Source organism: Pleurodeles waltl, chromosome 9, assembly GCF_031143425.1.
Source record: "Pleurodeles waltl isolate 20211129_DDA chromosome 9, aPleWal1.hap1.20221129, whole genome shotgun sequence".
Classification (NCBI taxonomy): Eukaryota; Metazoa; Chordata; class Amphibia; order Caudata; family Salamandridae; genus Pleurodeles; species Pleurodeles waltl.
Genome location: NC_090448.1, coordinates 976,312,968 through 976,337,900, shown reverse-complemented (window position 1 = coordinate 976,337,900; position 24,933 = coordinate 976,312,968). Strand labels below are relative to the sequence as shown.

At 46.1% G+C, this 24,933-nt stretch overlaps 1 protein-coding gene across 3 annotated transcripts in view; it reads right to left on the bottom strand.

The window, feature by feature from the left end:
* LOC138260182 (alpha-1-antitrypsin-like) overlaps positions 1-24,933 on the bottom strand; it is a 78,856-nt gene that overhangs the window by 10,783 nt on the left and 43,140 nt on the right. For all 3 annotated transcript variants that reach the window (XM_069208427.1, XM_069208426.1, XM_069208428.1), the window contains exons 3-4: positions 4,956-5,226; positions 2,167-2,314 (exon numbers count right to left, since the gene is read on the bottom strand). In XM_069208427.1, coding sequence (XP_069064528.1) covers positions 2,167-2,314; positions 4,956-5,226 — 419 coding nt within the window. The remainder of the gene's footprint in view (positions 1-2,166; positions 2,315-4,955; positions 5,227-24,933) is intronic.

Sequence of the window (24,933 nt, the reverse complement as noted above, 5' to 3'; positions counted from 1 at the left end):
CCTCCAAAGTTTTATGAAGTCATGAAATTAGTAAATCTTTACCTATGTAAAGCCATTAAAGTACAGATATACGAATTTTTCAGAATCATGGCTAATGAGAATGAATAAGAATTAATAAACATGGAAAATGACTCCTTAAAAACTAGTATGTATCATCTTTGTAGACTAGTGATGGAAAGATTTGTGCTGTAACATTGCCAGTCTGGTCATAAATAAGACCCTTGAACCTGCTTTTTATTGATTACTCCTATAGAAAAGACCAAGGTGCAGATGTATGGCCATATTTTTTGTGACACGCAATTTGCGATTTTTTGCGAATCGCAAAACAAAAAGTACAACAGTGTCTTAGACACTGCTTGCAAATTGCAAATTAGTAGCAAGGGACCTGCCTCATTAATATTCATGAGGCAGGTTGCAATTTGCGACCCACTTGGGAATGGCCACACTCACAGGAATGGCGGCCCGCTGGGGTCAGCAGACCACCATGTCTGTGACTGTTTTTTAAAAAAAGCAGTTGTTTTTTTAAATGCAGACCATTTTCCTTAAAAAGGAAAACAGGATGCATTTCAAAAATAAAAATGAAACGTTTCAGTTTCATTTTTTTAGAGTAGGCAGTGGTCCATGGGACCACTGCCTACTCTGAAAAAACGTTGGCGCCCCCAATCCCAAAGGGGGATGGGTCCCTTAGGGACCCTTCCCATTTGTGAATGGGTCACCACCAATTTGAAATTGGTGGTAACTGTGATTGTTTTGTGACCGCACTCATGGTTATAAAAAAATCATACATGACCCTGCAAGTCGCTATTAGGAAGGGGCGTCTTGGGAACACCCCTTCCTAATAGCGAGTCGCAATCCCTATTTCGCGAGTTGGTAACAGCTTACCGACTCACAAAATAGGGATAGTACATCCTACAAGGCCATTTTGCAGTCGCAAAAGGTGATTTTCGCATTTTGCGACGGCAACATTGTGTCATACATCTGGCCCTAAGAGTGCACTTTATGCACAACCTTATACTCAAACTGCCAAGCCAGGTCCTCCCTGGACCGGAAACAAGCATAAGTCAGGCCAGTGGCTCAGTGAGCAGAGGACTCACGTCCTAAGCGGGAAGGGAATGCCCAGATGTGGGTCCCATGCTCACTGCGCCACTGAATTCAAGATAGCCTGGCTGATGAGGGGTGATACCCCGAAGCCGGTCCCAGGATGTTTCTTTCCGGTCCAGGGTGAACCTGGCCTGGCAGTTTGGGCTGGACTGTTCCCATGAGGAGCAAGGTTAAGACTGATTTGCATATGGCTGGGTAAAACTGGGGTGGCGTGGTGGACAAAAAACGATGGATTCAACCCAGATCTTTGTGACTGGAGTTGAATGTTTGCATTGCTCAGCATTCCATCCATCATCTGTTCTTTTTGCTTTTGAATAATATGTTACCACATCCAAATCAGATATCTCTGAGTAATCCTGGATCATACTTCAGAAATTACATTGGGCATGCCCCTCAGGTGAGTAAGACACTTCGTAAACATTTAAACTGTCTTTTCATAATGCACTTTGAGTTCACTTTTACTGCGATTATCACATTTCCACCTTCATGAAACTTAGGTAAGCGAGGGCCCACAATGGTCACAGATTTGTTTTTTTAAATATAATAATAGTACCTCACTTAAGGACATTTACTCACACCCATGTATCTATATGTTGTGAATTGTGACAAAAGCTCAATTATGTAGTCTTGTTTACAGCTTCAAATTGTAAAAGTGACTTTTTTGCATTTTTACACTTAAACTTGTGTTTTCCTTGAATAATTATTTGTGTTTAATAATACATATTTACATATTTTTCCTTTCTACCACTTTTATGTGCAGATTTGTATTGTGCACAATGTGCCTTTTTATCATCACCTTACCTAAAGATGCTTATGTAGCTTCCTCAGAAGGATTCTGAAAAGCTGAGGCAACATTGTTGGAATAACTACATGTGACTTGCAAATCATAGCAAAGTGTCACTTGTAAACCCTTTACTCTTCTCAGTGCCATTTGACCATCGTTTGAAGTATTTTATATTTAGAGTATTGACTGTGTCTTAACAAGTGCTAGGCATATATGACATGAAAATGTAAAAATAAAAAAGAATTTTTCCATGACAAGGGATAACTGTTGGAAAATCTTACTTTTGATGCCTTCAGATTATTATGTCCAGTAATTCCAGAAAGATTTGCCATGTCGGAGAAGACGTCAGTCATGCCAAGTTTTTCAAGCACCGCTCTTAGGTCAGTGGTTGCTGAGATTGAAAACTTTGGCAGGTGCAAGTTGAAAGTACTATTAAAAAATGAAAAAAAAGTTTAATTAAGTATGAGCTAATATAATTAACATCCACTGGAACTTTGGAGAACTTAAGCATCCGAAGGGTAAGGTTGAAAGGAGAACATTTTAAATTACCTTAAATATGTATTGCTGCATGTTAGTTGAAATGAGAATAATTGAAATATTTTTCAATAAAAATATGATTTAAATCACGTATGAAACTCTTACACAGACGTCATATTAAATTTCTTACAAAATACAATAGTTGATGTTCGATAAAATTAGTTGTAAATGCTCAAAGTACTGTATTCTAAACAAAAACTGTTGTGACTGACTGTAATGTAATGAAATGTCAGCTTTATCCCCTTCTTTTATTATTGCTTTTTCATTTTAACTTGTTGACACATTTGAGATAATCGGTGCCTACTATATTCTAAACAAATATGTATAACCATCATGGTTTGTGTAGTATTCACAGTGTTTTTCAGAAAGAGAGGAGCATAAACAAAATTCTTCAACATTTTGCTTAGCATCAGCGTTTTTCTTGCGATTTGCTACTGCTAAACACAAATATATATATTTTGATTCTAAGCAATCTGGTAGCGTTACAGGAGGTAAACTTAAAAGTGAAAATTTTCCGCAGCCCATGATGGCATGCCACTTCCCAATTAGCCTCCTTGAGGAAGACGACAAACGCATAAATGAGGAAATTCATGCGAATTGGGATTCAGCAATGCTGAATTAGGCCGGGGTGAAAAATGTAATTCCACTTGCAGAATTGGTGGAATTTGATGACTCCGTATTACTATTGTAATGTGGACTTCTGGACAAATTCTGCCAATCGCCCCATGGCATACTTTTTTCTCTCACGAGGCTCCAGAAATGCAAGCTAGCGAGCAAGAGCGAGTGAGATTTAAGACCCCCTAACGCAATTTCCGGTTCCTAGGAGGACTTCCAGTGAGAGTTTCTCATGTGGGCAGTCATGGTCATGATCAGAGGGCAGCGCTTCATGTCAATTTCTATTCGAGCAGCAGCAAAAATCAACTCAAATGGGTGTGAATTCTTGTGCACCACGTAGTGACGTTTGCGTGGATTTTTCAGTGTGGAACATGCTACTGCCACTAAATGGCAGCACGAGAAGTGCATAATTCCACCCACTGGCAGATCTTTCCAGAATCCCACAGATTATTTAGATAAATCTGCAAAATTCTGCGAGTTCTACCCACCCCTAGTCTGAAGTCTCTGAAAGGCTACATTTTGTTACGTCTCGTAGATATGCCTGAATCATGGGCACTACTCGTACTGAGCTATGTTCCCTGCAAGGTGCAAGCCTGCATGCCCATGCACACCCTACTCATTCCAGGCATGCAGGGATTCTGCTTGAGCGCACATCATGACAAAGACTTCCCAATGTTTTTAAAGCAGTAGCATGAAAGGAAGCTGTCTTTCTTTTTTACAGTTTTATATAACACAGACTCGACCTTAAGGTATTATAGCACTTTACATGAGCATCCGTTAAATTATACAAGGACACGTTCAATTATTTTTTTTTAGTCACAGTGAGGTGAAGTATTTTTCCCAGAATCACAGAATGTTGATCACTCACTGAGAGACTTTCACCTGTTTTGCCAGTTCCAAGGGTTGCAGCTCTGGCTGTAACATCACACCCGCTCTATTACACTAAGACCACGAGGTTTGGAATGTTGAGGACGCGAAGCTCCGCGAGAGAACTGTCCATAAGGACAACTGGTGAATGAGAAGACTTAACAGGTCCTCTGCTACTTGCAGTTATTATGTTTCATCTTTCATCTAGTAAAACAAGTCTTATCAAATCCACTAGATCTCACTTTCTGAAAAAACACGTCACATGTCATGACACAGTACCCATTTTAGCTTTTAGCCTCAGTGAGATTGTATACGTGCAGGTATTCAATACCATGCATATGGGGCTGATGATAGCAACTTGCATTGCAGCTGTTGTACCCTCCCAAAATCATAAAAAATACGGAAATAAAATAAACGGGACAGAGAGGAGTGGTGAACTGTGCAGTAGCAACGGGCGAGGGGAGGAAGTAAACACTGCATTCAAGAGAGGGCAGTGATGATGGAGAGGTGGGGAAGTATTTGAGGTAAATTGTAGAAAAATACGTTGGGTGGAACAAGGAAGCGTGGCTGAAGCACCCCGTGAACTGGGTGGAAGAGCAGCAGAGAGAAGGTTGGAGTGAGAGTGTGAGAAGGGGAAGCGGCAAACAGTAAAGAGCGAGAGAGAACAGCAAAGCGCAAACGTAAACAAGGAGTACCTTGAAGTTTTCAAATACAGGTCATCCAATCAAAAACAGTGGCAAGGAAGTTTTGCTCTAGGCGAAGGACAAACACGTGAAGACAATGGAACACCACTGAATTATAAGCAAGCAAATTAAATTACCATGAAAGTCAACCAATGGGCTGACCCCAAACCTAATCTATGTATATTGTATTGGAAACAATATGTCTTAGACAACAGCCATCTAATATAGTCTGCAAGCGAGACCTAAAAACTGCTCCTGTATAGCAAGGGTGTCTTGGTTTTATGTATTGGTTTTATGCACTGAAAACATTAGCATTTAGCACTACAGATTATCGTGTCGCTAGTACGTTATGAAATGGTGAAGAATACCGTTCACGGTGTGTGTGCCACCACTTTTGTAGTGTAGCAGATGAAAGTCCTTCCTCCACTTCGTTCATTTTTCCTTCATCAGGCAGGATGAAGAAGGCTGAAGCATTTCCACCATAGTTGAGACGCACAACGACGCAGGACAAATCATGATCTCGCCATGAATTATATACGCCTTCCCGTTCCATCATGGGTACTCTCACTGTTGTGTTCTTATCCACACTGAAAGTGGCTTCTTTGGTTAGGTTGGCATCAAAAACATGCTCCCACTTTCCTTCAAGGCAGAGAGAGAGGGTATTACCATAAAAGTAACCATATTTTTGTATTACTCATCAAAACTAATGCATTACTGAAGTTCGACTGAAACAGATGAAATCATAGATTTGATTTAAAAATGTTGCTAATGCACATTGTAAATCAAATGCTTCTTGAAGGATGAGGTAGAAATTGTTTAATTGGGACATACATGGCTAACACCACTAAGTAAAGTGTTTATTGGTTCTCCCAAACCGCCAAAATCATAATTTCACAGATAAACGATTTTCTAATACTAACATTTTCTATGTTTACAAATATTCCTTTTTCTATTCCTGAAAGATACAGGATCCTATAGATAGCATATCTTTGTCTAGAATTGACACTTTAATTACAAAAAATGCATATTGTCTAAAGAGGATCATTTACACTCTAGATCACCACTTCTCAGCACATAAATTGTGCTCAGGTAGCATGCTGTGGATGATGATTGATTTATGACAAACGATCCATGCTGAATTAACAGTTATTAGGATTTTATTGACTACACCATGCATTCTAGTTTTACAGTGGGCTTGAATGCCACTAGCTGAAAATCTTCGACCTGAGGCCTCTGAAGCCTTCTACACCTTCTACGCGTTGTATACTTGATAAAGCATATTGCAAGTTGACCTTCAAATTACAATTGTATGTCTTGCAATGTAGCAGGTAAATACAGGACATTCCCAGTCAACCTGAAGGATATGTTCAACTATGCCATGCCTGTTGAAAGGCCGTCTGCAGTGGCCTCAGAATACAGGGCCTAGCCTGCAATCAGGCCCAACATCAACCCCTAACACTCTGAGATGTCAAGATGGCGTCTACCCGACAGCTTGTCCTGTAGTAAGGCCATGTTACACCAAGCATTCTGTGCATGATATTTGGCTGTGTATTATGGGATCTGATACCAGTCCTATGGCACTGAATGTGCTACATAGAGCTTTTGGTCATTCGCAGCTGGCTCCCTGTGCAGGGCCTGCAGAAAACTCCATGGCACTGAAGAACGTGCACAGACCGTAAGCATTGGATTTTGGGCACATGCAGGACACAGCATGCTCTAATTATAAGGCCTGGACTGCAGTCACTTCACCAGTCCCTTTGCCACCGAGCCCACGTTTCAAGGCCTTCAACCATACCCAGTTAATTCTGCGTGTAGCCTGGTTCACACTAACGCCGTGCCACCAAGATAGCCTTCCATGGTTAGAGGAAATTTGCAGCAGGCTTTGTGCAAAGGGCCTGTCAATGATGAGGCGCTATGCTAGCCTCACCAACCCAGTGGTTACAATACTGTGCACCATAATGGGCTGTAGTATTTGTGTTTCTTTTCACATAATGTAAATACATTTGCTGCACATTTTGATCCTTCATGCCCCATAATCCTCCCAGACCTGACAATAAAAAAGCTCTGCAGTGTGGTATAGGAACGGTTTTATGATAATATAATACATATTTGACAGGTAATACTGAAATGCTTTGCATTGTCACGGTTCCTTGTGAAATATGGGTTGTTCTACCACGGCATTTTGAGCAATGAAATCCTCCAACAATGTAACGTGTGTTTCTGTGTGTGTGTGTGTTTGTGTATACATACGTGTGTATATACACACACACATACATATGTATATAGATACATATAGAATGCATAACAAACAATTATATAATGTAGTCCAACTTTACCCTAAATGGTTTCTGGGGACATTATAAACTGTCCCGAAAGCATGGTGCTACACATCAGGACATCGGCCATCTTCCTTGCTTATTAAACTATCACATGGGTTAATGTTACCCAACCATGTCATGGGTGTAGAACGGTTTAGGGGAAGAGAGAGCACCAATCTGCCCCTAAGGTGAATAGAACAGGTTGTTACTGAGGGAGATGCAAGTTTGTGAGATGGTACTGGGAAGTGACATGAAAAGAAGTCTATAGAGTTTTCATTTTCTGTGCCATGTGGGGAATTGGTGTGGGGTCACCCAACACAGGCTATTTGCTCTTCAGCACAAGTGCTAAACCAAAGCGAGGGGGGAAATGCCAAAGTGTTTAGGTGAGTCTGAGAATTGAAAATAATTGATTGGGGCTTGGGGTTTTCACGTCTTGGGTATCAGACTGCTGGGACCTTATTAGGAATAGGAATGTTAATAACTTCCCAGGCCCTAGAAAGCGAGGAGGGTGGGTGTGGGTAGATGTGTATCGATTTAATCCACTTCCACTTATTATTTCATATCTGAGAGGTTGTGATGGGATGTTGGCTCAGGCTGGAAGGGATTGTGCATCCCCAGCTTCGGAGATAGGCTCAAACTCCTAGAGTTTTAAACCCCTTGGGTCCTATTTTTTCAATAGTGCACCTGTTGAAGAGTTTGCCTGACTGAAGGATTCATTAAGGTTTCACTGAGACAAGCTGAAAACGAGAGAGGGAATTTTACATCTTTTTGGTTTCTTTGGTTTGCCTGAGAGCTCTAGAATCACTTTGTCTTTCAGCTTGTTTCGGTTTTTATAAAGATTGCAGATTGTACTTCATTGGCTTGTGCTCTGGTCCTCGTTGCAGTAGAATATGCTCATTTGCCTCATTTGGATACCGGATGCATTTTATTTACTGTACGTTTCAAAGCAGAATACAGCCGAAAGTTTTTTTATGATAGCTAATAACTAGTTCCATTTGACACACTAGTACTAAATTCCTACTCAAATGTTTTGCTACCTATGAACATGTTCCTCATGTTTCCAGTAAATTGGCAAAAGGAGGTGGTATATGTTATGGAGGGTGGTTAAAAAATATGTATCTCATTCTATTTCCGTCAGGAGTTTTTTGCTCGATTGCACAGCAAAAAGTCAGATTAACACCAAACTTTGGAAGACATGGGGGCATGGCTGGCCACCCAAGAAGATGGCTGCTGCCTAGAGCAGCTCCAATACCCGCAGCGATAATCCCCTAATATACATGCATTAATCCGGTCCCCACTGCTACTAATACACCGTGTTAGAAGTGGTGATTCCTGGGGATGCCGAAAAGCCATTTGCAGCCTTTTACCAAGCCCGGGGGGCAAAGAAACCGACCAAACTGCTGCAGGCTACGCTGTCGAGGCCTTGAGTGGGCAGCGTGGCTGCACTGAAGAGAGGAAAGACGAATCCGACAGCCCGCCTGGACTTGCCGCAGCTTTGAATGTAAGGCCTGAAGGTGCCCCGCTTGACCTGTGGCACCCTCCGCTACGACCCACCTGATTGCTACAGGCGATTGTGGAAGCGGTCTGGTGCATTGGTGAGTCCACATGGCGAGTTAGACTGCGGCCCCAACTGCACGAAACGGAGTGACTGATCTGTTTACAGGAAGCTGTGGACGATTGTGATGGAGATCCAGGGCACTGGTGAAATCGTCTAGTGAGACAGCCCGCGGCCCCACTAACAAGCAGCGGAGCAGCTGCACCGCTGGAGAATCACCACCCTAGCCAAGTAAGGCAAGCATGCCGCACTCCCCTTGCGCCTCCCTGACTTGTGGGCTAGAGACTGGACTGCACTGCACCTGGCTGGACTCATGGGGCCTGGGTCGCAGTGGGCACTGGGTAATCATGAGGGGCCTCTCCCCCAGTCGGGAGCAATACTGGGCAATAAGGGAGAAACATCTCGGCCACAACCAACCTGGTGAGTGCGGCTACTACCAGGCGTGAGAGACTGTGGAGACTCCCCGGCAGCTCTACTGCACACACGGGCAGTACCCCGATCGTGGGGCATGCCGCTCCCTTCAAGGCCTGTTTTTCAGCTCCGCCCACTACGTCCACTTAGCCTGCTGCCACCACGCCGCGGCATCACAGCGGCCCCGCGCGAGGCCTTTCTTCGGGCTAACCAGCCCCTACGCTCACCACACTCCTGCAAGCGTGACGCTCAGCACCCACGGCCTTCAAGCAAATCTGAACACTCTGCTAGGACTGTTTTGATGACTACACCAGGTTTGCTCCAGTACACAACCCTGCAAGTGGCGTTTTTGGTGTCCCATTAAGTGCAAAGACATTTCCTAACACTGATAAAGACTTACTGTAAAGCAGGTGTACTTACCCACTCACATCATGTCTGTCATTCCCCCTGTAGAACCCTTCATTGTCGAAGGAGCCCCTTCTGCCCAGGCTCCAAGGTGGAGAGACTGGGTGGAGAGGGTCCTACTATTTTTTGAAGCACCCAAGGTGGAGGACGCTCAGAAGCATGCCATGATTCTTCATTTAGGGTGTAAAGATATCTACAAAATTTTAAAAACCTCCTTGAAGACGCCCTCAAAATGCACACCACCTTGATAACTCCCCTAAATAGACACTTTGAGCCCATGGCCAACACTGATTATGAGCGTTTCGTCTTCAGACAGGCCCGACAACAAACAGAAGAATCAATAGACTCATTCCACATGAGATTGAAAGACCTGGCCAGCACGTGCAGATTAGCAGACGAAGCAGAAGAGATAAGAGGGCAAATAATAAAAGGGTGCACGTCGATAAAGCTCAGAGAGCGGATCCTTGAAGAGTCAGGAAGATCCCTGCCCGACATCCTGATGATGGGACACACAAAAGAGTTGTCCAAAGCCCGAGCATCTCATATGGAGGCAGCCCTACAAAGACCTATAAAAGAGGAGGTCATCAATGCAGTGGTCCCACCCACGAGCAAAGCAAAATATCGAACGTATAAACTACCGACAACAGTGTGGATACTGCGGCAGACCATCACACAGGCCATCTGAAAGCCCGGCAAGGGGAAACAAATGTGCAGGCTGTGGAAAGCTACACCATTTTGTAAAGGTGTGCAGGTCAAACAAGACGCGCACCGGCAGTGCATCCGTCAACACAACCACAAGCAAATCAGAACACGGCAGCGACATGGACGACGATGAGGATGGGGAGCACATCATTCTTTCCCTATTTACAATTGGAAACACTGTCCAGTCATCAAAGAAACTACCAAGATGCCAAGTCCCAGTAGGCACCCACGAAATTCTGGCAGTTGTCGACACCGGAGCGTCTATAAACATTCTTGCTGCCAATGAGTACTGTCAGATGACTCCAGTCCCTGTGTTGACCAAAGCCAAGATCAAAGTGTATGCCTATGGACAAAATACACCGCTGGCACTGAAAGGTGTCTTCCAAACCGCCATCACATATGAGTCCACAACCATCCACCCAAAAGTGTACGTAGCTGAGGAAAGACATGGAGGTTGCAAGACAGCGGAAGACCTAGGAGTAGTCACCTGCCCACTTGGCATACAACGGGAATCAGTGACAAAACTCCTCACCCAATACCAAGATGTGTTTGAAGGAATCGGGTGCTTGAGGGACAAAGAGGTGAAGTTACACATTGACAAGACCGTGCAACCGGTCGCACTTCGCCACCGGCGCATTGCGTTCCACCTCAGACCACAGGTGGAAAAGGAGCTAGATCACCTCGAAAAAGCTGGCATCATAGAGAGAGTGATAGGACCAATGCCCTGGATCTCACCAATCATAGTAGCGCGAAAACCCAAACAACCTGGAGAGGTCGGCATCTGCGTAGACATGCTCCTCCCAACGTCGCCATCATACGAGAGCGACACCTAACACCCACGATTGACGACATAATAGGTGAGCTCAGTGGGTCTTGCAGGTTCTCAAAGCTTGACCTACGGTCAGGATACCATCAGCTGATATTGTCAAAAGAGTTGCGTTACATCACAATGTTTACCACTCACGTAGGTTTGAGGAGATACAAGCATTTGAACTTCGGAATCTCCAGTGCAGCTGAAGTCTTCCAAAATGTGATACATGAACTATTGGCAGACCTGCCAGGCAAGATCAATGTCAGTGATGACATCCTGATCCACGCGCTGACCATAGCGGAACACCACTCACGGCTCAGAAGTGTTCTATGCAGAATCCAAGAGTCCGGCTTGACACTGCACCGCAGAAAATGTGAGTTCCTGACGAACCAAATACAATTCTTTGGGTACACGTTCTCAGCCGACAGAGTAGCACCTGATCCTGCTAAAGTGCGAGATGTCAAAGATGCGCCCCCTCCTACCTGCGTGATTGAGGTCAGAAGCTTTTTAGGCATGGTGAACTACTGTGGCCACTTTATTAAAGACTTGTCATCTCTCACTCAACCACTCCGAAACCCGACCAAATCGTCAGAACCATGGACCTGGAGTTTGGCCGAACAAGTGGCGTTCAAAGCTATCCAGTGATACGACTCTGCGATACTTTGACCCCTGCAAGGAAACCAAAGTCACAGTCGATGCCGGACCGAAAGGGTTAGGGTTTGTGTTATTCCAGAAGCAAAACGGCAATGACTGATCCCCGGTAGCCTTTGCAAGCAGGTCTTTAACCGAGACTGAGCAAAGGTACTCCCACATAGAGAAGGAAGCAATCGCTGTGCACTGGGGCTGTATGGTCGGCCATTCCTAGTAACAACCGACCACAAACCTCTCATACCCCTATTCTGCTGCACCGCTTCAAAACTCCCTCCTCGGATAGAGAAATGGATACTCCAGTTTTAGGACTATGGATGTCAGTTGGAATACCGTCCGGGGTCCGATAATCCTGCAGATTATCTGTCGAGACACCCCAGAGCAGCCTCAGACAGTGAAATACATGATGCACATGAAACAGAAGAGTATGTCAAATACATCTCAGACCGGTCCAGGCCACTGCCCCTATCCGTGGGCGAGATAGTCCAAGCTACGCCCAGTGACGAATGCCTTCAGAAGGCATTGAAGGTGATCCAGACCAACCAATGGTTCATAGTGAAGAAGCAGCTGCCAACTCTAACTTCTGTCTCCCAACAAATTCTAGGAAGTTTGTACCATGTACGGGATGAGCTAACGGTAGATGCGGATGGATGTCGCCTCAGAGGGTGCTGGCTAGTAATTCCATCATCACTCCCATACCGAGTAGTACAGCTGGCTCACAATGGCCACCAGGGCATGGTCAAGACCAAGAGCTGCCTGAGGTCCAAGGTATGGTTTCCCATCATGGATGAACAAGTAGAAAGTGTGGTAAGGTCGTGTGAGTGGTGCCAAGCATCTGGAGAACCTAGCCGACCAGCTCCAGTTGAAACTGAGCCCAGTCACGAGTTGCCATGGGTATCAGCTAGTCTTGACTTTGGGAGCCTCCCAGATGGCCGCCACATTATGGTCATGATCAACAACTTTTCAAAATACCCTGAAGTAGAGATCATACCTACTCTCACAGCCGAAGTGGTGATATCCCGCATTGAGAAGATCATGGCCACTCATGGTCTTATCTTAGAGATCAAGACTGACAACGGCCGCCTTTTCAGAGTCGAGAACTGGTGAGGTATTTTGAAAGTGCTGGTATCCGCAATCGGCGGATCACGCCACGGTGGCCACAGGCCAACGGCGAAATCGAGCACTTCATGAGAACCTTGAACAAGGTAATACGTATTGCCCATGTTAGTGGTCAATCCAGTGAGTATGCTGTGTATTCGTTCTTGCAAAACTATCGCCAGACGCCCCCACTCCACCACGAGTCGAGCCCCTGGGCATGTGGTATTTGGGAGGGCAGTGGCTGACTCCATCCCACATCACCGGTCCTGGGTCCCCACTTCCATAGATCTTGACCAAGTCCAAGAGCGACGATCTGCTACGAATCGCTACGCCAGTCGCCGACGACGGGCTTTTACGCCAGTCGCCGACGACGGGCTTTTACGCCAGTCGCCGACGACGGGATCTGCCATCAGACCTCAAAGTTGGTGATAAGGTGCTGCTAAGAGAACTGTCCGCAGGCAGTAAATTCTGCATGCCTTTTGATCCCGTTCCCAGGACAGTCATTTGTCGGAATGGATCTTCAGTGGTAGCCTAACGTGGCGCTGACATTGTGACCCGCAATTTATCTCTATTTAAGAGATTTCATTCCTCAACAGAGACCCTGCAAGAACCTAACATGCCAGTAGCGGATGATGATCTGTCATCGCTACCTGATTGTGATGGCTTTGATGTGCCAAGCCCCGAAGTGTCGATTGAAGCTTCGCAGGTTCCCGCTCAAGATGTTATGCCTTTGAGTAACTCGAGTCAAAGTACTGGCCCTGGAAGGTCCGAGGGCACGAGGTACCATCTGCATAGCAACCTGGCCCCATCAGTGAGGCTACGTGATCACCTGTTGGATGTGTGACTCGAGAGTCTGTGATATAAGTATTTTGTTTTGATTTTTAGGAGGAATGTAGTGGTGCGCCAGTGATGTAACTGGTCACTGGGCACTACCATTAACGACAAGACTGGAGGAGTGCCGAAGGGGAATTAGTCCTATGTTTCCCCCTCCCCCCTTTAGTTTACCAGCTATTCTCTGACCTGGTCATGTGGTATTGGTTATAAATAAAGGCGTGGTTTAGGGTGTGGCTAGAGGCGGCATTGAAGAGTAACAGGGGCCAGAATCGTAGAGTGCAGCCCGCTAGACACACCTTACCACGAGTGAACTGAATTTATGAGTGAGTTGCCTTTTGTTAATATTCATTGCTGGCAGCCGCCAACACTACAATTGGCACCCCCTCCAGAGTTACTGCTGCATAGGAGCTGGGTGCGATACGGATTGTGCAATCACCGGCCCCAACTAGACTTTTCCGTGGCCGCCCTTGGGAGCCCTGCCTTGGCATGCAACGCTTGGCCCCCTCTTGGGTGAGTGGAGAATGTCGGCCTAGACCATGGGCCAATATACTGACCAGTCTCAAGCAGAACTCGTCGTAGGCACCTACTTCTGTGACAGAGCGCTAATAGTATCCAGTCACAGAGGCCATAACTGTACCTAGCAGAGAGACATTGAGATCACTGACCACTCGTTCAAACGGACAACTCCACACCCAGCTCCTGATCTGCCCTTGATCTTGCTAATAATGATGGGGGTACAGAAGCCCGGCCTGCGCACCAAACAAAGCTGGAGAGGTATGCAATGCCTAGGGAGACTGTCGACTACACTGGGGGCAATGCAAGCCATCATGCAGGAAAGCACCCTCACACTCCAGGGCATTCTGTCAGCAATCACAGGAGTTCGTACCTCCCTCAAAAGTAAGATAGACTCATTCTCTTTAGAAGTTTCATTGCTCAGAACTGACCTCCATAACATAGGAGCTAAATTATCTGAGGTTGAGACAGTCCCCAATGAATGCTGGGACACCAGAAGAGGAGTGAGGCGGCAGGAGGCGGCAGCGACGAGAAAGGTAAGTGTTTTTAATTTTTTTTTTGTTTCCCCTGTCCCTTTTGCTTCCCGTCCTCCTTGACATTTGCGGTGTTCACCCCTGCATTGTACTTAGTTAACAAAATTGTAAATAAAAACTTTGGAAGACATATTAGCTTTCTTTATTGGTTATTACAGATCTTTGAAGATGCTATCAAAATATTTGCCACATTTAGAACATAGAGTGAAATTGGCTGTTTCAGGATTAATAGTTAATAGAACAATCCTGTGATTGGTCAATACTCAAATTCAATTCATGCACCATTAGGAGGTCTCAAAATTTTATGCTAAAAATATATGAAAACATATGCGGACATGTTGGGAACACCTGTCCACTACTTGGTCGATTCAATATCATGGATGTGTTAAAAAATTGCATTACTCATTTCAAACGAAATTGAATTTTTTTTTTCTAGGTTTGCAAACTGTCACTCCTGATTCATGAACCTCACACAATATACTTGAAAAAATATGTGTTGAAAAAAGCAGCCTTTTGTCAACACGGTTGGGCTATTCACAAAGGTAAATTACACTTGTGACTAATTTACACAAGTAATTTTAATTTTGCCCAGGGATTGCAGAAAGGAGGCCCCTTCTCTCCCCGTAGAGTACTGAGGGAGGCTTTTGAAGCTCTACTTCTGGCTACTTGCGGGTCACTATACAACAACGGTTGTTGTACAAGGAGGTTTATCTGCTATCTATTTGTGGAGTACATTCTGCTCTGCTCTGTTCGTCCATCCGCATATTCATCTGGAGATAAATGATATTATAGGAAGCGCATAGAAGGGCCACACTCGTACTAGAGCAGTTTGACTCTGTAATAATGGTTGCTTTAACTTTCACAGTCCTGAGGATGCCTTTAAAATAGATTGGCCAAAATGCGTAAAATGCGTCAACCTTTATTGGAAGCAATCTGAGGGAGTAAAAGTATCCTTAGATTAGACTAACTAGAGAGCATTTTACCCAATACTCCTGTGCTGATGGGACTATCTTCGGGTGGATTAAGGCCGGATGAGTTGGGCTAAACACCAGAGGAAGCATTAAGGATTAGACTGTGGAAATATTTCCCTGCATTGGAAATATATTCTGCGACCATGCAAAGGAGATGGATCTCATAATGATCTACAAGCTAACAGCTGGGGGTTTCGGTTGTTATAATTTTCAATATATAAATAAATGTTTTAAACAATTCATGGTTTTTTTGGTCAGAGTTCTTTATATATGATCGTGTTGTAGCGAAATCAATACGGTAGTGGGGGCATTGTGCAATATATTGAACTGTCAGGATTAAGTGTGACTCAATGATGATTGAAAGTTTCACTGAGCTTGGTGCCATGATGTGTTGATTTGTTCCCTCTGTTTTCTGCTGTATATGTCTTTTATTCACAAAATCCAAGCATAAAGTTTCTCAAAAGTGTAGACTTACATATCTCCACCTTCTGACAAAGGGGTGGACCCAAATTTACACTTGTAAGTTACTTCTAAAAAGCACCAAACATGGACAACCACTGGTACTACAACACCTTCCCATAATAAAATATTGGGGGCAGGGACTAAAATGTAAAGCCCATAGAAAATAATATTAATTTGAATTAAATATTTAAAAAAGTTAAAAATATCAACAAATATAATTTCATGTTAAAACATTAATAAATATAGGACATAATGGTAATCAAAATATATTTAAATATCTTTTAATTAAAAAAGAAAGTAATACATTTCATAAAATATTATTAAATTACTTAATACTAATTGTATACACCACTTGTAAGAATTTTCATGCATATTTTAAAACTTTACAAAATGTATTATTTATATCATTTTAATTAAAAGTTAGTTAATAGTGCTGTAGCAATTTTCTTTAGTTGTGTGTTTCAAATAAATATATCAAATTAATTGACATTAATAGTTAAAATAAAAATATTTTTCCAATCTCTCTCCAAGTTTAATAAAAGATTTTACTTTTCCCTACACACAACCTTGTGGAAACGGGGGTATATATATGTATACCTTCCCACCAGGAAAGAGGTGCTCGAATCTCCTGTATGTGCAAAAGTGAGTTTATTTGGGCCTCTCCCGATGTGTTTTATTCCCAATTGACCTTTGTCTGCGGCCCCCCTCCAAAGGCCGATTTCAGCCCCTGGGACCTCATCCCCGGGGCCTGACCAGGTGACCTGGGTGCTTCCCGCTGCCTGCAAGAGCCTGCGTTAATGTCACAGTGAGGGAGCTGCTAAAGCATCTTCCTCTCTATGAGAGCAATGTTTCCTCTGTCTCCCTGCCTGCATTTCTGTGGGCAGGGAGATAGAGGAAACCTCTGCTCTCAGAGAGGGAGAGCTATTTTGACAGCTCTCCCTCGCTGCAAGCAGAGTGTTTGCTGTGGCTTGGAAGCAACTGTAAAGCTGCAGCCAAGCCACAGCAAACAGCTGCGTCCTGGGGGTGGGCACCCCGGGACATAACAAGAGCCCACCCTGTGAGGTGGCGGTATCCAGGGCAATCAGTGGCTTCACGAAGGGGGCCACACGGCCCCCCCCCTACATAAATAGCCCCTGGAAGGTGGTGGTCCCTGGGACTGAGGGGTTCTGAAATGGACACACTCTTCTTTTTTTAATGGTTGCTCCGTGGAGGTAGTGGTCTCCGTGGCTGCAGGGGGGCAGTGCAGCCCCCCACTTACAATTACATGAATGCACCGGGGAGGTGGCGGTCTGGGCTGCAAGGGGGGCTGCGCAGCCTCCCACATACAATTGCATGATTGCCCCAGGAGGTGGCAGTCCCCAGGGCTATGGGGGAGGCCATTGGGCCCCCTCACATATTGAAAGCATTTTGCCCCAGGGGTGGGGGTCCCTAGGGTGCGGGGATTGTGCGCCCCCCCACATATATTTAAATAATCACTTGGGGAGGTGGTGGTCCCTGGGGCTGTGGCGGAGGCCGACAGGCCCCCATGGGCTACAGGGGGGCTCCGCGGCACCCCCGCAGGCCCAAGGATCACCACCTCCCTGGTGCAAATACTAAAGAATGTAAAGGGGATCTATTTTGGACCCAAGCCCTGGGGACCGCCACCTCCCCGGGGCTACCTCCACGTTGGAGAGTGGCCGCGCGCCCCCCCTTGAGGAGCCACTGATGGCCCTGGGGACCACCACCACCCAGGGCTTGCTCCTGCTACTACGTCCCGTGGTCAAGTTGCACTTTCCTAAAAGGAAATAAATATATATATATATATATATATATATATAGTTATATAGCCTGCTGGCGGTTGCCAGTACGTATAGTTAGGACCATGTTTACATAGAAAAAGCATTTTTTGACTTGCCTACGTCTTTGCCGCTGTTTGACGAATCTTCACAAAATGTTCCCAAAAAAGTGTTCCCATGAATCGTGTTGTACATGAGAAGTTTCGGGGTGATCCATCAAGCGGGGGCCAAGTAAAAGGGGTGGTGGGGGCTAAAAAAAAGTGTGTTTCCCATTTAAATTTCCATAGGGCTATTGAAAACAACTGCAGTCTAAACAGCTGGACAAAATTACACCAAATGTGGCAGAACAATAGCTTTTGGTCCAGAAAGAAGTCTTGTTTTTGTTTGGAGGAAATCTGTTCAGTAGTTTTTGAGATATTAAAAGAAAACTAAATATAGGTATCTGGATGCATGAAGACTTTGCTAATACTCACGATCTCATGCAACGATCTGTTTATCTGACAACACTTCAGCCAGGAAGTACTGGCAGCCATCGTGGGACTCAGCTTCAGCTAAGTCTCTTAAAAAAGATTTAAAAAAAAGAAAAGGGGACACCCTGATCCTCTAGCTCTGGTGCTGAGGTCCCCAGTGCAAAAAAGTAGTTATTTAAAAAAAATGTTTGCCACAAATTTGTGATGAATTTGCTAATTCACTGCAAAGATGTTTTTAAAAAGAAACAAGCAGGGGCTCCCGTGGTTGTTTTGAACAGAGCCTCCAGGTGGGGCAGATCCCAGGGGCATTTTTTAGACAAAGGAGGAGGGAGCATGGGGCCCATATGGCCTCCCCCGTGGCCCCAGGGTCCACCATCTCCTTGGGGATGACTATTATATTTATGCAGGGGGTCCTGCACAGCCCTTCCTAAGCCTTGGGGACCGCCACCTCCCTGGGGCTGAAAGAAAATGATGAAGGGGGTCCGTTGCAGACCCCCGGCTCTGGGGACCACCAACTCCCCAGGGCAATTAATTGCTTATTAGGGGGGCTGCGTGGCCCCCCACATCCCCAGGGATTGCCAACTCCCCGGGGATGAAATAAGATAATGAAAGGCATCCATTGCGGACCTCCGGCCCCGGAACCACCACCTCCCTGGGTCAGAGTTAAAGGTTGCAGTCACCAATAACTGCCTTGAGGCCACCACCTGCCAGCGCCAGCTTCTGCTGTGTCTGGGGGTGCCCACCCCCGGGGCATAGCTATTTGCTCTGACTTGGCGGGAGCTAACAACTCCTGCCAAGTCAGAGCAAACACTCTGGTTCCAGTGGGTAGGAACTATTAAAGTGCTCCCACCAGCTGGAAGCAGAGGTTTCCTCTGTTTCTCTGGTGTATGGTTGGGTGGTTATAGTGGTTGGCTGGTGTGGGTTTGGGTGGTTATAGGGCTTGGCTGCAGGGCCTGGCCACAGGTCAGGCCCTGTGTCCAACCCCTGTCGCACGTGACTGAAGGCCGTGCACGGTTGGGTGGTTATAGAGACTGGCCGCAGGGCCTATAATTAGGTTCTGAATTTACTCATACAAAACCATAGAAATTCGGCATACCTGGTAAAAGCATCAAAAAATGAATGTGTGGTAAATGCATGCATGGTAAAAACTGCATGGTAAGGACACTGCATGGTTAAAACATCGCTAAAGATCTTCCAATGGAGATCCCCACCCCAACTGTGGAGTATGGTAAAGTATAGGGAAAAATAAAACAGTTGATTAAACTTTGAAAAAGTTTGGGGTATCAGAGAGCCGGTGGCCAAGATTGTTGCATTCATGTGAGGCTCCTGCAGTCAAGGAGCATATTCAGATATTTTCAGCTAATTTATGCTACCATATGGCTTTTACAGGGACTGAAACATGCATGATGCATGCCACTTTGCTCTGCACCATTGAAAATTGCAGCTGGATAGGATGCTGCAGAGCGGATACTTGTAAAAAGACATATCTCCTTGCCAAGACAGTGCCTGGCAGCAGTGAGCCATAAGACTGCAAATCCAACTGCGGATGTCTGTGCAGAGTGGTGGTGTGACGGGGTCTTTTATCCCGAGTCGAGGGGATATTGGAAGAAGGTGACAGACGCAGCACTTAAGGGTGTAGTACGTTTATTTTCTTGTTCGTTGGGATTGTAGCACTAGCTTTTCCGCCAAACTGTTATATTCCAAGTCCAAAACTAATATAAATCCCTTTTCTTTTCAGGGTTCCTTGGTGTTCCCGGGACGGCCTGGTCCGGTTCGGAGGGAGAGGTCTTGTTCACCCGGCTCTCATGGCCCCAGGATTTCCCAAAACAAAGAAGGAGAAAGGAACAGGTAAGTGGGGAACATTATTTATATACGGTTAATTGGGGTTTGTAAGGAGTGAGGGGGGGGGGTTCTGTGGAGGTGGAGGAATGTGGGGTTACTTTCCTCTTGCGACTTCCTTTCGTTGTGCCCTTTCTGTGACCCCCTTACAGTTTTATTCACTGGTCTGGGTACGGTCCTTGTGTGGTTATTCTTCAGTTAACTGTGGTCCTGTTCAAATTGGCTCCCCTTCCCTACACGACCTCAGCCCTCCCTTCTTAGCCCCCTTAAACCCAGCCAACCACCCAGAACCCCAGTCCCAGCCCCGGTACGCTCGTACCTGACTTGGCCACGCCCCTCCAGGGACGCGGCCGGCTTGTAGGGGATCTCCCGACTTCGTCTCGGCAGGGGCGGGAGGCGCCCAAGGGTTTCCGCTCTCCGTCCGTTGTTCCTCGTCCACGGCGGGGTTTCCCTTCTCTCTTGGCGGTCCGTGGCGTTCGTCTCTCCGGCTCTCCCTGACGTCGGCGTCTCTCTCTGGGTCGCGCGGCGCTTCTCCTCCGTCGGCCGTCCATCCTGTTTTTGTCTGACGGATGACGTTGGACGTCATCACGTCAGGAATCCCTCGGGTGCCCCCGGGGTATCCCCCGGCGGTCGTTCGCTCCGACAAAGAACCGGCGTCCGGAGGCGCCCGGTTACACATCCCCTCACATGAATGGGGCTGATCGAGCCCCAGCAGATCCGGAAACCGGGACAAATAGTCAGCCTGACCCATAAGGTCACCAGGGAGGTGGCAAACCTGGAAGGAGAAAGGTTGGAGTTCTATGAACCATCTCAATATACGGTTGTTGGTATTCTTGTATCTTGAGAGCCACGTAAGGGGTGCATGGTCCGTATACAGTAGGAAAGGTCTGCCCAAAAGATAGTATTGGAGACTTTCGATAGCCCACTTAATGGCAAGACATTCCCGCTCTATAATGGGGTATCTTTGCTCCCTGGGAAATAGCTTACGGCTAATAAAGACGACGGGATGGCTCACTCCGTCTTCATCCTTTTGAAAAAGAACGGCCCCTACCCCCACATCGGAGGCATCCGTTTGAAGATGAAAGGGTTTGTCAAACTCAGGACATTTCAATATCGGTTGAGTGGTGAGACACCTTTGCAAGGTATGATAACTATGAAGTTGAGTCGGGTCTAGTTGTGGGATGTTGTTGGGCTGTCCTTTTCTTAAAAGATTGGTTAGGGGGGCATCCAAACTGGAATAGTGGGGAATGAACCTTCGATAGTACCCCACTAGACCTAAAAAGGAACGAACTCCCTTCTTCGTGGTGGGAGCATTGGTGTGTAGGATGGCTTCGATTTTATTCTTTTGGGGTCGAAGTATACCGTTGCCAATGTGATAACCCAGGTAGGAGATCTCACTAAAAGCCAGTCGGCTCTTGGCGGGGTTGGCTGTCAGTCCAGCCTTCCCTAAAGCCGAGAAGATGTGGTCTATGTGGACCAGATGGTCTTCCCAGGTCTCGCTGAAAATAACGATGTCATCCAGATAGGCCGCCGCGTATCTGGTATGAGGTCGTAATATGGTGTCAATGAGACGTTGGAAGGTGGCGGGGGCGCCATGTAACCCGAAAGGGAGAACCTTAAAGTGATACAATCCTGAGGGAGTAGCGAAAGCCGTCTTTTCCTTGTCTTCGGGACCCAACGGGATCTGCCAATATCCCTTGGTCAAGTCAAGGGTAGACATGTATTTCGCTTTCCCCAATCTTTCTAAGAGCTCGTCTATCCTTGGAAGAGGATATGTGTCAAATTGTGATATGGAATTGACCTGTCTAAAGTCAATACAAAAACGTATAGACCCATCAGGTTTGGGCACCAATACCACGGGCGAACACCAGGGGCTGTGGGAAGGTTCTATGATGTCCAGATCCAACATCTTCTCGATTTCGTTTTCTACGAGGGTTTTCCTAGCTTCAGGGATACAATAAGGTTTTAGTCGTACGGTCTTCCCAGGTGGTGTGAGGATTTGATGATGTACCAATCGTGTCCTACCGGGTATCAAGGAGAACACCCGAACGTGTTTATCGAAGAGATTCTTCAATTGTCTATTTTGTTGAATCGAGATCTCTGTATTAATGATAGGAACCTCCCTCTCGCCAGGGGGATCAGTGGGGCACCACCCTATCTCTAGCTCCTTAACGGTATTAACTAGGCAGCCGTGCCTTGGGTCGTTCGGAGGTTCTTCCCATCTTTTTAATAAGTTAACATGGAAGATCTGTGACCTAGGGGGAGTATCGTTAAGCTGAATTTTATAAGTTACGGGGGTTACTAGTCCTGTTACGGTGTAGGGTCCCTGCCACTTGGCCAACAATTTGTTGTCTGAACTGGGAAGAAGAACTAGCACTTTATCTCCTAGGGAAAAGGACCTCAATTGGGTATTCCGATCATAATTCCTTTTCTGCTTGTCTTGGGCCCTCTCCATGTGTTCCCTAACGCTTTCCCATACTGTATGCAGGTGGGTTTTTAACTCACGGGCGTATTTTAGAATGGTTTTTTCCCCGTCTTCTTCTTCCCACATCTCAGCGGCCATATCTAGTAGGGTCCGTGGTTGTCACCCAAACAACAGCTCAAACGGACTATGGCCCGTAGAGGCTTGTTCGTGTGTCCTGATTGCGTATAATACTAAGGGGAGTTTCCTATCCCAGTCCTTACCTGTCTCTGAGATAGCTTTCTTTAGTAGTGTTTTGAGGGTACGGTTGTATCTCTCCACCAAACCATCGGTTTGTGGATGATAGACCGACGTCCGTAACTGTTTAATCCCCAATAGCTGACATATTTGTGTCATCAGGTTGGACATAAATTGGGTACCTTGGTCCGTTAGGATTTCTCGAGGAAACCCAACTCGGGAAAAGAACCCTATCATGGCGTGTGCAACACTCTTGGTGTTAATACTAGAGAGGGGAATAGCCTCAGGGTATCTCGTGGCGTAATCCACTAATACCAATATATAACGATAGCCTCTCGACGAGGGCAGAAGAGGGCCAACGAGGTCCATCCCTATTCTGGAGAAGGGGACATCAATGATGGGGAGGGGTTGTAAAGGGGCCTTTCTCCGTGAGCCTGGGTCAATCAATTGGCATTTTGGACATTGTTGACAGAACTTCCTAATCTGGGAAAATACCCCCGGCCAGTAAAACTTCCTCAACAAATACTCCTCTGTTTTCTCCCTCCCATAGTGTCCACCCCCTGGCTGGCTGTGTGCTAAGTGTAGAACTTGTTGTCTATAAGGTTCTGGAACTATCAACTGTTTCTTTTCGTCTTGGTCTTTGTAAGTGACTCGGTATAATAGGTCCTTAACTATGGTGAACGAGGGACCCTTATCCTGGGGGTTCCGTGGCCGTGCACTTTTCCATGCATGAATTAAACTGGGGTCTTCTCTTTGAGAAGTCCGGAAGCTGGGAAGAGCAGTGAGGGCGAGGACCTTTGTAATTACCAGGGGCCTGCTGGAGTGGTCTTGGGTATAGGCTTTCTTAATTATTCTTTTCTCCTTCCGGGAGAGTTTAGGTCGTACTCTCGGAGGTGATAGAGGCATATTGGAGAAAGGAGCGTCCTTCCACCAGTTGTTAGTTTCTTCGAGCTGTCTAAGGCTGTCTAGGAGTTGCGGGAATTCCGAAAAGTCAGTTCCTATAATAGCTTCTTCAACCAGTTGCTCTACTAAACCCACTCTTATGGGTATTTCTTTTCCTCCCCAGGTGAGGGTTGTCCAGATTAGGGGATATTCTCTGGTTTCTCCATGGATACAACAGATTGATACCGTGAGTCCCGAAGTATAGTAATGTGCGTCGAACAACCCGGCCCTGACCACAGATTGGCTGCACCCTGAATCGATGAGGGCCACTGTACTTTTCCCATTGATAATCAGTCTCTTTTTATAAAGGGTGTCTCTTCTCCCTGTATAAAAGACTCTTCCCCTAGTGACCCCTATTTCCATGGGTTCCGGTTTTTCTGTTTTCAGGGGGCAACCTCGAGCTATGTGGCCCCATTCCCCGCAACTGAAACACTGAGGTTGTTGTATATAGGGCCTATCCAGTCCCCGGGTTTTCCCTATGTCCTCATTGATTCTTTGTCCCACTGTCGAGGATGTTCCGGAACCCAGACGCAGGGGACTAGGTGTTGATCGGGGGGGGGTTACTTTGAACTCAAGGGAACGATGAAAGGCGCAGGCCAACTCGATGGTAGTATTGGCATCCGGGTTTGGATGTTGTTTGATACAGTTGCGTGTAGACGGAGGCAGAGCGTCCAGGTATTGCTCTAAGAGCACGATCTCAATAATGTCTTCCCGATTTGTCCCTATGGGGCCCAACCATTTGAGACCCAGATCTTTGATCCTAAAATATAGGGCCCGGGGATTTTCGTTGGGCCCCCACTTAGCTTTTCTAAACCGGACGCGATAATGTTCAGAATCAAAACCCACCCGTTCTAAGATGCTCTTTTTAATATCCTTATAGGGGGTTATTCCACCGGGGTTTACCGCTTGATAGGCGGCTTGGAGAGTCCCCGTCAATAAGGGGGCGATATATTGGCCCCATCGCTCCTGAGGCCAAGTAGCGGAAGTAGCAACTCGTTCAAAATTGGTGAAAAAGGCATCGGGGTCTTCACCTTCTTGATATCGTTGTAAGACCGAACTGGGCACATTCGGGTGTACGCGGGTAGCAGCGATGGTATCTGTGAGATTCTTAATGGCGGTTTCATGAACCAACTGGTTGTTGGCCATTATGGTGGCCTGACTCTTAAGGGCATTTTGTAGTGCCTCTCTTTCCAACTTGGCCTCTTTTTGTTGCTCTTCCCACACTAATTGTAGGTGTCTTTGTCCGGAGGCCAACTGTTGCATCATATCGGATATGGTACACTTCTCCTCCATGGTTGGGAAGTCTCTGTCGCCTATTCCAATATCCCACTTCTGACACCACTGTGACGGGGTCTTTTATCCCGAGTCGAGGGGATATTGGAAGAAGGTGACAGACGCGG